This window comes from Octopus bimaculoides, chromosome 1 (assembly GCF_046866305.1).
Source record: "Octopus bimaculoides isolate indiv1 chromosome 1, ASM4686630v1, whole genome shotgun sequence".
Classification (NCBI taxonomy): domain Eukaryota; kingdom Metazoa; phylum Mollusca; class Cephalopoda; order Octopoda; family Octopodidae; genus Octopus; species Octopus bimaculoides.
Window position 1 is genome coordinate 147,283,221 of NC_142928.1, and position 13,631 is coordinate 147,296,851.

Below are 13,631 nucleotides of genomic sequence, written 5' to 3' on the forward strand. Positions count from 1 at the left end.
TGTGTGTATGTGTATATATATACACACATATATATGTGTATATATATATGTGCATGTATGTATATATATATATATGTATATGTGTGTGTGTGTATATGTGTGTATATGTATGCCTAATTTATACATATATCTGTATATGTATGTATACATATATTTATACATATGCGTATATATGTATGTGTATACGTGCATATATACATGTATATGTGTGTGTCTGTATATATATATAAGTATTAGTGCAACACATACTCAGTACCCAATGAGCTTGTGACTGAAGTGATCGCATTAATGCAATAACATGGCAGCCCAACAAAATCTGAACCTTTATTTGGTCGTTTGGCATGTTAGTATTGATAAAGGAAATTTTATAGCATCAAAATCTCTCTAGAGCAGGGTCACCAAACTACGGGCCGGATCCGGCCCGCCGACGCGCTATAATTTTTGTGTAAGTACCTGCAATGAGAGTTTGTTTGTCTCTGATATGGCGTCAGTGTTTGGAACAACTGATGTCTGAGCAAGCATTTTCAAAAATGATGCATGTGAAGTGAGTACACCGAACGAGGTTGACTGAACATTTGAAAGCAATTCTCTTGGTTGGATGTAGCAGTACAAAAGCAAATATTGATATCTTAAAAGCTAAACACCAATTTCACAAATCTCACTAACCTTTTTTGCTGTTTAGTTTGTGAGATTGATAACTTTTTGGTAAATAAATATGTTGATTGTCTTTATTTTTTTAAGTTTTCACTGTATTGTATTAAAGAAAATGGTTATGTGGTCTGCGCTCGTCGTTCTCTCAGTTATCTGGCCCGGCATGAACAAAGTTTGGTGACCCCTGCTCTAAAGCCTACAAGCCACGAGCTTTGGGATCAACCGCCGCATCGAATTATCGTTAATACTCATTTTCAAATGAATGGACTGAACGCAACGCGAATTAAAGTGTCTTGCTCTTACGCTTGGTCTAAGAATCGAAGCTACAACTTAACACAATCATGAGGCAAACGCCCAAACTACGGATCTTTTTTAAAACGGGTAGAGTTAGGGTTAGGGTTAGGGTAAAACAGCAAATTTAAAAAGAAAAAAGCAAATAAAAGGAAGAAAAAAAAGAAAATGAAAAAAGCAAATTTAAAATGAAAAAAGCAAATAAAACGAAGCTATGGCTTAATCAGCCAAAGGAGTAAATGTAAACAACTGAATACTTGTCAGTGATTGGTTGAAATTATCGAAATAAGACAATTTTTTACATGAAATAAATTCGAATACAAAAATATTTTTCTGTTCTATAACACAAAATAGATAAGTATACGAAGTTTGAAAGTCTTTCGGTACCAAAAACACTACGTAAAACATTAATGAAAAATGTGGGCCCCGTTTTAAAAAAGATCCTTATACGGCCACTTAAAATAAACGGATGCGTTGAATACTGTCGTCCATAAATGCCTTCGGTCATTTGATGTGTAACAACAGCGTTGAATGCGACTTAACCGGATCTAATAGTTTTCGTTGATAAACCGTTAGCAGAAAATTAGGAGAGGTTTCTGAGTAGGAGTTTTCCCTGCCTGACTGTCTTGAAAAAAAAAAATGAAAAAAAAGTTGGGGAAAGGGGCACATTGTATAATTATACTCTGTGTTATACTATGAAAATTAACAGACAGGATTGTCGCGACTTGATTATCTTGGCTGACTCGAGTGTAACAAACACAGGTCAATTATGAGTATTTCTGAATGATAGCTTGACAGCAGCCAGATATCCCCGTTATTGCACCTTGTTTTATACAAGGACCAGACAAATTAGATATTGTAGTATTTTATATTTGTTTTTAAACGACGAGATGGTCATGACTGTAATACATTAGATCTTAGGCCTACTCAGGTTTGACCAGAGTTGAAATAACGTTATCCTCCTATGTTAACCCCTCGGTACCATAACACAATCTAACGAGAAAGAATCTACGCCCATTGTTGTTAGAAATAGCAGCGAAATTCCCCTTAAATTAAACTCTACTCTTTTAACCGAAGAATATGATATAATTTTAGTCACAATTACATTGTCTAGAAAAAAGGTGCTATGGTCATGGTAGAACTTCTTTGATCATTTTGACTTAGAGCTGACGGGCTTAAACTACGAGCGATTACGAATTTCAATAGAGCTTGAAGCTTTTCAAAGTTGTTATCAAAGGAGTTCGAGCAATGAGCAAAACTACGGTTTGGTGCCCCTTCTGACATTGTTTCCTCATAACTTTCTTTTAAAATGTTTACTTTTAAATGAAATTTTGCAGAAATTCGAAAGAGTAGATTGTTTATTATGTTTTAAGATTTTTTTTTTTTTGAGAGAGAGAGAGAGAGAGAAAAGAGTTTCGGTTCATTCTCTCCTACCCCTGACTCTTTTTTTTTGTCTTCTCGTAACTCCTTTCAAAATTCATTCTTTCAAATGAAACTTTACTGAAATACATGTTCAAGATGGTAGGTTACATAACGTTGACGTTTCAAATATGTAAATCTGGGGAAACTGTGAACAGATGCTAAAGCAACGGAAATTGTTGGTAACAAACTTAGGAAAAGGAAAAGAATAATCCAAATTTTTGAAAAGCCTCTTTTTTTAAGGAAATATTTGGCTGCTATTTCTCACCATTCAAATTTGTTTTGATAACTCAATAATCCTGTAGCCCTTTTGCTTAATGTTTAATAATAATTAGAAAAAAAAAGCATTTTCTTAAAATTCAATAAAATTAACAATGGATGCTTACTTTTTCTTCAAGAAATATTGGTTTCAAATCTTGGCCCAAGGTCAGCAATTTCAGGGAAGGGGCTAAGTCAATTTCATCAACCCCCGGGACTCAACTGGTACTTCTTTTACTGACCCCGTAAGGATGAAAGGCAAAGTCGACCTCGGCGGAATTTGAACTCAGAACGTAAAGATAGACGAAATGCCGCTAAGCCTTTTGTTCAGTGTGCTAACCATTCTGCCAACACGCTGCCTTTTTACTTCAGAGAGAGAGAGAGAGATAGAAAGAAAGAACGCTGTATTTATTTTATAAATTCAACATTTTAAATTTCATTAAAAGTTATTCAATCTCGTGGATAACCAGAATCCTTTTCTTTCACGAAATCCATTTTGGGAGATCCTGGCTTCTATTAAACATTGTGATAATCTTCATTTAGAGAGTCTGCGAAGGCCATGGGCACAACCCCTGCCTCCATATCAAACCTATAAAAAGTTCAAAAGTAATGAAGATTTTTGTCTTCACGACTTATTGGCCAGAAATGTCTTTGCGCTTCTCTTGTGCTGATAAACTATCGATTTTATAATTCCGACGATTGTTCTTGACCGAAACAATATTTGTTTTGGATGGTTCTTAGTGTCCCTTGCTGATCTAAGTTTAAAAGATATTGTAGTAGGGCTTTCTTTTCTTTAAAACAATATTTCTCAAGCTTGCTTTCCCAATGTTACCTGAGAATCTCTGATTGCTTAGATATTTCGATCTAGTCGTGGCTTATGACCATTCCTGAGCAGCATCACAGAAAGGCATCGACGTGGCACTAGAGCAGCCGTTACATCTAAAGGGTCTACCATTCACTGTGCATCAGTAAACTTAGCGGTTTCCACTGTCAGCTTTATTGCTTTTCAGTAATTTATTTTATTTGTACCTATGCCATCGAGTGATGATGATAAGGGGGATCAGTGCTTATATCAAAATAGTAAATAAAACAAGTCCTGAGTAACTAGTGGCTTAATTTTGTAAGCATTATTTATTCTCGCAAATTTGGAATGCATTCACCCTATGCTATAATATGAGACAAGAATTTTAAACGTTTTTTGCAAAAACTTTCACGTAAACTTATATAAGGAGTCGAGTTAGTTTCTAAAAGAATATTTGGTGTTTTTTTTCCTGTAACTCGCATTGGAAACTTTTTTGGCGACAATCTTTTCGATGGCATCACCAACATTCACCATCCACACTTTTTTTTTTTTTTTGTATCTTCATAACCACATGCATCACAGTTATTCACGAAAATACTTCGAACAGGAAAACAGTAATTCGAATATCTTTAAAAATTCTATCGTATGATTATTGGTATTATCCATATGAATTTTCCGTCCAGATTTGCCATTTTATTTTAAATATAGCCAGTAAGTTAAGACAGCCTATAGTGTATGTTTTGTTAAGTAAAAAGAATTAGTTCATAAAAATGACATACTGAGTAATAACAAAGACGTGTCAGCATATTTGGACGTAAATTTAACTTCGGATCTATTTTAAAACGGGGGCACCAGTTTTCATTTATGTTTTATGTAGTGTTTTTGGTACCGAAAGACTTTCAAACTTCGTATACTTATCTATTTTGTGTTATAGAACAGAAAAAAATTTTTGTATTCGAATTTATTTCATGTAAAAAATTGTCTTATTTCGATAATTTCTACTAATCACTGATGTCTATTCAGTTGAAAACAGTTAGCGCTGTAACGGTGTATATCGTATTAATCCCCTAACCCTAAAACTAACCCTAACTCTAGAATCCGAACTCTAAAATTGTTACACACACAGATATGCACAGCGTAATTTATTATATAAACAATATATGCGTATAAATTACGATTAAACCGGATGAAATATGTCACAGGGAATAACATTTTTATGACCGCCCAGCAGTAACTCTATTCAGCTGAATAGACGTCAGTGATTGGTTGAAATTACAGAAATACAACTTTAACATGGAATAACTTGCGATGTACATTTTTTTGTTAAGAAGACTAAGAGTAAAAGATGTTTTATATGACACATTCTACCAGTGTCCCAAGTTTCAAAGTGTTTCGTTAAGAAAATACTGGTGCCCCCGTTTTGAAATAGATCCTTAACTTCTTATAAATACCATATTTCATGCCATAAAAGACGCATTCTAATTTCAACAGAGCATAATCAGGAAAAAATGCTTTAGTTCAGTAACTCTCAGCCATTTTTTGCCTATGGTCCCCTCTGATTTCTACTTTGCTCTGCCGGACCTCTATAACCATTCGATGCATATAAAAAATCCAAAAGTATTTTTTATAATTAAATGTTATTAGAAATTGTGTAAATTTTTTTTTAATATTGTGGCGGTATAAGCTATTTATTGCGCTTAAATTGTAACAGCAAAATCTTATACGGGGCCCCAAGGGCTATATGAACCTCCGGTTGAGAACTACTGTTATAGTGAATTAAGGTTTATGGCAGGCCCTACTTCGCATATAGGACCTGGTGTAATTTTGCTGAGACATTTTTGGAGGTGGAAGAAAATGCGCCTTATATACCGTCAAATACGTTATTTGATCTTTCATTTTTACATGCCACTGTAACCTTTTTATAGAAAAATGTTATTTTTTTTTACCTTTCATATTTTATTTAAATAAAAATATGCTATTTTATTTATTTATTTATTTTATTTTTGTTAGGATCCTTATTAACCACAGAGCAAATGTAAACTGCAGGACTGTATATGGCGATACGCCGTGCCATTTAGCAGCCTATCGAGGACATAGAGAAATGGTTAAACTCCTTGTAGATTGTGGTAATGCTGATCTGTCAGTAACTAATTGTAAAAATCGAACTTCACTAGATGAATCGATCTGTAGCTCACACGATGAAATTTCTCGATATATCCACAATGCTATGAGACTAAAAAGTAAGTACATTTTTGCTATACTTGACTTTAATGTTTTCAACTTGTCTTGCATTTCGAGGGGCGCGCGCACACACACACACACACAGCTATATGCTCAAATGTGATTACTGCCAGATTACTAAATTACCATCACGCTATAAAGAAGGCTTGAATCAGCTTAATAACTTGTCGTTTACTTAGTGGTCTACACTGTCGCAATCATTACACACTCCTGTCAGCAATAGTTTTAGCACTTTATTATACGCCGACACATTACGGCTAGTTTCCTTATCTTGGTTGTTTCAACTTCTTCAGATACCTTTTGTTTTCGATAACCTTCTCAGAATTTCAAAACGGATCTTGTATTGAATCCATGGAGGTTAGCTTGTTCTATTACGATCGGTCCATTTTCTATTCTACTTGTGAAACCACTTATTAATTAGGTTTGAGTCCAAGCATGGTTGTGTGGTTCAAAGGTGTTTTATGTTATTGTCCGGATCAACCAAAGCCTTGTGAGTAGATAAAATAGAGAGAAACTGAAAGAAAACCACCGTGTGCGTGCATGAATGAGGTATCTCGTCTTAACATCGTGTAATTATTGTAAATGTGGTCATTGAAAACGATGGGTTATACATATATGTATATATTTTTTATCTTTTTTTGGATCCTTTTGTTTCAGTCATTAGACTGCAGTCATGCTACCTTGAAGAATTTTAATCGAACGAATCGACCCCAGTGCTTTGTTTTTTTAAAGTCTGGTACTTATTCTAATCGCTCGTTTTTGCCAAACTGCTAGATTACGGGGAAGTAAACACAACACGAGTTGTCAAGCGGTGGTGGGGGAACATACACAGACACAAAACACGCATACACACACTGACGAATGTACGACCTGTTTTTTTTTCAGTTTTCATCACCCAAATACACTCACAAAAGTTTTGGTCTGCTCAAGGCTACAATAGAAGACACTTGCCCAAGGTGATTGTTGTACTGGTGATGCCTACTGAAGCAGAAATATGTCCACAGCTCTCCTCTTCAGGAAATCAAACTGCATTTTCCTTAATGGCATGTCAGTGTTGGAGAATCCTTGGTTCTTGAGATTGTCTTCTCCCTACCTGAAGTTGGTACCAGCTGCGTCTGTACGATTTGGTCTACCCTTTCTAGTAGCGGAGATAATTTCAATAAATTCAGAATTTACCTCGTATGCTATTTCATATACTCTTATTCTCGTCTTTGTTGCTCAAATGCATGCCGCTGGCCGCTCTGAATTATTTCTTTTGTTGCATTTTTCATTTCGGGATTGAACTTGGACGGGCGGAAGTCTTTCCGAACTTACTCCTACAACATTAATTGCAAGCGACACACACACCATTGAATATATTTTGTTCACACAATACATCGTCTGCTTTTTATATGATCACGTGACACTTCTTTGCGTGTCACTGCCCTATTTTAGCAGCTCATTTCTCATTCTCCCTCGCCTATGTTTCTCATTTTCGTCTTTCCTCTTATTGTCTTTAAAGAGACATGTCTCATTTTATATATATACTCATACATCAATGAACAGTATTGCCACTCCTCAAAATTGCGTGAGCTTACTGCACCCTTCTACCTCTTTACCATTCTAACATCCTCTGTTTTTTTCCCACGGACCTTCATATGAAGTTAATTTAGTGAATTAAACAACCGTTTTTTTTTTCTTGAAAACCAATGTTCTAAGTCTCTGTAGTTATTGCATTGCATCAGGACAACCCTAATTGTGCAGAAAAAAAGAACAATAGATTCTAGATTTGAACATTCCATGTCTTATTCCCAGATGCGTAGGAATACATTATCTAATGTGTCCTTTCATAGAGGGTGAGATTGATTGCTATTTCTAGCAGGTGGAACTACTATGTTGAAGAAACCTCTTCGTCGATGTGTTCCTTGCACGAGGCTTTGGAATAGATGTTCCTCGAAGTCTCATGCCTCATAAAGAAAAAAAGTTGTTCCTCCTTGGGGGTTTTTTTTTTTTTTTTTTTTTTTTTTTCATTCAACAAAATTATGATTCTGAAAAAAAAATTTCAGTTTTTTTCACATTTTACTCTTTCCTTATCAAGTAGTACAAGACTTCGAGTGACAGCTATTCCAAAACAGTCATTTTAGTAAGCATTCCTTCTTTCAATTATTTTTGTTTTCGTCATTAAAAACAAGTAAAAAAGATTCCGGTTAACATAGGGGCTCTCTCATTAATTTTGATAGCTAGTACAAGGAGTTGAAATAGTTCATTCAACTTGATCAGATAACACTTTGAGACGATAACAGAAACACTTGGTGATACTATTTTCCTTATTCTTCAAGGTCAATACTTCGTTTAATACTACTTCCATTCACGCTCGAAGGCTGCTAGCGTTTAATCAATGCTGATGCGAACAGAAAGAAAAAGTTACTTTACTTCCGTTTGGGGGCATTGCGTTCTTTTAACATGTCTAATATGCCACGATAAAAGGTTCGTAGTGTATTTGTTGAGCGAAAAAATCAGAAATTATGTTCACACACACACACACACACACACACACACACATATATATATATATATATATATATATATATATATAATGGCATTTATAGTCAAAAGGATGTTTGTTCTGTTTCGTTATTCCAACTTATTATTTGGGCAGATCGCCAGTCTATGGCGGATGTTGTAACAACAGAATTGAGTACTGGTTTTAATATAGCTGTGATATTTGTATTTATAGCCTGTGCGTGCGTGTATATGTATATATATATATATATATATATATATAGAGAGAGAGAGAGAGAGAGAGATAAGTTCATATATACATATCTATATCTATATGCAGTTAAGTATATGTCCGGTCATAAAGTAACCAATCGTTTCGCATCAACAAAGCGGCGAAACCATTGGTCACTCTATGACCGGACATATATTTATCTGCATGTAAAAACATTACTGCTCTATGCTTTAGAGTAGTGTGCTTCTTTTTCGGATATATGACACACTGGCTATATATATACATACATACTTACATATATATATATATATATATATATATATATATATGGACTACACAGAACATGAAGAGACACGTGGGATAAAGAGTCGTTGAAGAGGTCGCAGGGCGTGTGACGAAAGAGCTTAGACAAAGGCTACTAAAATAATGATAATAAAACTGAAGTGAAGACCAAGTTTATAAGTGCGTGTGTTTAATTGGCAAAAATATGACCAAATATCCCCAAATATAACAATAATGTAGATGCGTGTGTGTGTGTGTGTGTGTGTATATATACATATATATATATATATATATATATATATATATATATATATTATATATATATATATATATATATATATATATATATATATATATATATATATATATATATATATATATATATATATAATACACACAAGCATAAACACTCACGCATATCTGTGTGTATGTATGTATTAACCACACGTTTATTGATTGGTTGATATAGATCTTGTTGATTAATAACAAACCCGGATTGTGTATTGCTGGTAGAACAGATATTGCTCATATTCAGTTCTAGTGAAGATAAAACTCAGAATTCCATTTGTTGATTCATTTTTTTTATTGCATCCAATCGGATAATTGCATTTCAACATGGTCTCACTACCTTGGCACCTAATTTCCGGCTAGATTTTCTCAAGGATATAAACGTAGCCTCTGTGACGAGCTTGAAAACAATGCGTGGCTCTGAGATAGCTTGCTTATTTACTCGATCTGTCTTAATTCAAAACTGTATAATATCTAAGTAAACACGTTTCATAAATCACACTGAACAATGACTTTCAGGAAATGTGATATATTTAGATTAAATAAACCACCAACCGCTACCTCTATAAGAGTAGATCATATTTTGTGAAAATAAAAGTAAGAAAAGAAAAATAAATAAATCAATCAATCCCCAACTGAGAATTTGACGCACACCCAGTTCAGAAGTGCGTCAAGAAAACGTGTTCGCCACCTACTTAAAAATTCGGGGGAATCCGTGTGACGTCATTCCCCTTGAACCAATGAAATCACTTCCTGTTTAGTGTAAATTTGTAGTATATTGTTTTTACGTGCGCATTTGTTAGTTTGCCATTGAGTTAAGGAAGTTGATTATTTTCATGAAAATCATTGTTATCATCGACAGCTGTGACGCAAAATCTTGTATTGTATTAATTAATTTATGCCAACACACCCAATGCATACTTAACGACATTCAATAACATAGCAGTATTAGTAAATGCACAGTATTTAAAAAAAATAGGATCATCATGACTGGCGTATGTTTCGGTCATGAGATTCTACTTAATGGCGATTTGATTTAGAGTCGAGCAACGACATAACTACACACTTATACACTTATGCGATATTCAAGTGTTTTATCAATGAACGTAATGTATATCTTTTAACATTACAACGAGGAAATAGCTCCTTCCATTTGTCAAGTGACCTATATTTCTTTTGACGTACGAATACTGTTCTGTTTTACGTTAAAATATGAATACCTGGTAACTATGTAGTCCGCGTGCTTGTTTATCACGTGTCTTTTAGCTGGAATATCACAATCGTATTTCCTTTCTGTAAATCAAAAACATTGAGTCTGTTTAATTGATCAATGTCAAACGAAACGGTGTCAATATTTTTAGGAAATCTGACAGTTAATTACTAAGAAAACCATTGGTAAATGGGAATCCGATTTGTATATCCTGAGTAGTAGCAATGATAAAATGATTATTTCCTTCATTTGTATTTTAAATGATCACAAGTTGACCCTGTGACCATCCTTCAGGAAATGAATCACGTAGAATACTATCCAATATGTTCTCTTTTTTTTTTTTTTTTGAAGACGATTAGGTGTGATTTGAGTGAGATTTTGCATAGATTTCATTGGTATTTTTGTATTAATTTCTGTCATTAACTGGACTCTATTATATTTATGTTTTTTTTTTTCCTTCCAGATTACCATCCGAAACGACTTGCTGAACTTCGTATGACAGAAATCCCACTAGATCTTACAGCAATACCCTCTTCAGAATTAAACTCATTTGAGCACGATGAAAGATATCCATACTCTGATGATGATAATAATGATGAAGAAGGCAACAGATTTATTGTTAAAGCTAATAATGGCTTAGCAGCTACCACACATTATGCAGTACCATTCCATTGTGAAACACCAATCACTAACAGATTATCATCTGATATGATAACTCCATTTCCATCTGCTGGACCTATTAATAATTCTAACATATATTATTCTCCAAACATTTACCCCTATAAAATACCAAATACTTCATATTCATTGCAACAAAGACCTGTTTTGCAAATAAATCAAAGAGACACTGACTCTATTTCAGATTCTGATATGAACTCTATGGTAATGAATGATCTTTCATCAACAAATACAGCAGCTAACCATTCACAATTGTCTTTTCTGAATATATGTTCACGATACATAAGTGATAACATGTGACAGTTTAGTTTATTCCTTAGTAGACCTGTAGCAAGGAGGGAGCTGATAAAAATTTAAAAAATACAGTTTGATTAACATTATTGTAATTCTGTCTTTATGGATATAATGTCCTAAGATGTAGGACAAACCTGCTTTTCTCAGTTTAAAGCTGGTGGGATGTTTCTAGAGATGCTTATATAAGGGCATGTTATTGGTTCATTTAACACAATCAGTTAAAAATGTTAGTTTCTGTTTTAGCAGGTGTATATTTAGCAAATTTTCTTTTAACGGATGTTTTATATCTATCACTTCATGATGCAACTCTAGGTATGAGGACTGGAATATGACCCATATAACTTTCAATTGTTGGCAGCCTGCCAATCTACTTCTCTGCTACGCTACCATAAGGTGAAATTGGTACCTTACTTTCCAGTAAGCTAAGGGGTTAATGTGGTAACATTGGCTGGCTGCCAACCATATCACCAAGACTACAGTCAATAAGTTTTAGTCTTAGATTTAAATAGACATAAGGCTATGCTATTCATTTTTTTTTTTTTCTTTTTTTTATGTCCTTAGTCCAATTGACTATCATTTTAAGAGCACATGAGTGAATTAAACCTTAGTTTCAAAAATAATACAGAAAATTAAAGAACTGCCTTATTCTCTACAATTCTTGAACATTCTGAAATGTGTCTTCATGACTTGTCAGAAATTTTTCATCAACAAATTTTAGTCAAAAGCAATTTCAGAGCAATAAAATGTTTGCTGATTCTGTTTCTAAAACTCTATCTGTGATAATTTGATATTCGCAACAGCAAATGTGAAAAACAAATGTTATGTTTTTATATGTAACATCTTTATACAACCCAGCTGAATTATATTTCATACAAAGTGCTCCCTTTGCCCCTGAACATTGCTGTTTTTTTGCATCTTCAGGTATAAACTTTTTTTTTTTTCTAAGTTAGTCCAAGGGAAAATATTGTTATTTTCATCATTTTTTATTTTTTAATCATGACAAGAATTTAAAGAATCAGATGCTTGCAGTATCTAATTCGTTATGTTTTGATGGGTTCAAATCATTCTGGAGTTGATTTTAACTTCCTTTTCTCCATGGATAATATTTAAAAAATTTTTATCATACCTCCATACAAGTCCATTATTTTTATCTAGGGGGAAAAACAAAAACGCACATAAAGAAGTGAGTTAGCTTGTTACTTCAATGGTTTCTTTATAGCACATTGAACTTCAGTGGTGCAAATAAATTGAAATGTTTTCATGAAGAATCTGAAGCCAGTCACAGACTCAGTTTTCAAGAAGATTATTTTCAATTTAACCTATCTCTCTCATGGAACAAAGACTGCCACACATTTTCTGTTCATACTTAGAACTACATTACTTTCACCATGCCTTGGGAAGTTCCTTTTTCTCTTCCCATTCCAAGTGATGTTTTGTTTTTCTATCTGTCCAACTGTAATTTCCATTATAATACGCAACCTTACATTATATCTGTTCATCAGATTTCCATCCAACGACATATTCAACCAAATGAATTAAAACTTTTTCATTTTTTTTTTTTTTTTCATCTAAAAGTGATTAAATTCTCTTAAATAAGTTTCTAATATTTTGGCTGAGAAAGAAAAAAATGATGACATGTCTGCATTTTTTGCTCAATGAATGACTTTGGTAATGTGTGATCTACCTGCTGATGTACCTCAAAATATGATGAAAAATATTATATTGTTTACTTATTCTTATATTTTATCAGCTAAGAGGCTGCAAAAATATACTGGCCAGTTTATTTATGTAATGTATATTTAAACACTACGCAATATTCATTCACAAAGTGGTTTCATTTTTCAGGAACTACATATGTTCTGCATTGACAAAATAAAATTTCGATGAGGTTAAATCGAATGTTTTGGTGTCTTAACATATAAGCAACAAAGCACATGTTTTCAGTGCCTTTTTTTTTTTAATTTAATACAAAATCAAAGTGAAAGGTTGCATTTGCTAAACATTCTTAGCAACATGTAAAATATTTGTAACTATTATGTAATATAGTATCTAACAAATATTACATTGCATACTTCAAATGTGTATCTTTTGTGTTCATCCACTAATTTATTTTTCAAGAAGTCTGTGATATAATTTCAACTGTTTGCAATGATACATTCATTAAGAAATTAATGAGAAAAATAAAATAAATGAAACATGAATGCTTTTTGTTTTCTGATTTTTATGCATTTGCTTTCCATTTAAATATATTTTAATGCTTAAAATTTGCTGTTAATTCACAAAGTGGACTAAGTTTGCCAGCAAGAACAGGGTAAGCTGGTGTTTTGGGTAGAATCTTATTACTAGACCTCTTTCTCTTCACAAACTATCTTACTGAGTCTTTTATCTCACTTCCTTATAAGGGGAAATAATTCCAATAAAATGATTGGTTTCTCAAAGTTAATTTATATACAGAGGAGAAAGTAAAGCCTAATGTTTGTTTGCAAGCAAACAATTAATAACTA

The 13,631-nt window shown here is 33.4% G+C and overlaps 1 protein-coding gene across 1 annotated transcript in view; it reads left to right on the top strand.

The window, feature by feature from the left end:
- Positions 1-13,328, top strand: part of LOC106870616 (uncharacterized) — a 17,642-nt gene extending 4,314 nt beyond the window's left edge. The window contains exons 2-3 of the mRNA XM_089359442.1: positions 5,432-5,661; positions 10,619-13,328. Coding sequence (XP_089215568.1) covers positions 5,432-5,661; positions 10,619-11,133 — 745 coding nt within the window. The 3' untranslated portion in view covers positions 11,134-13,328. The remainder of the gene's footprint in view (positions 1-5,431; positions 5,662-10,618) is intronic.
- The last annotated feature ends 303 nt before the right edge of the window (positions 13,329-13,631 follow it).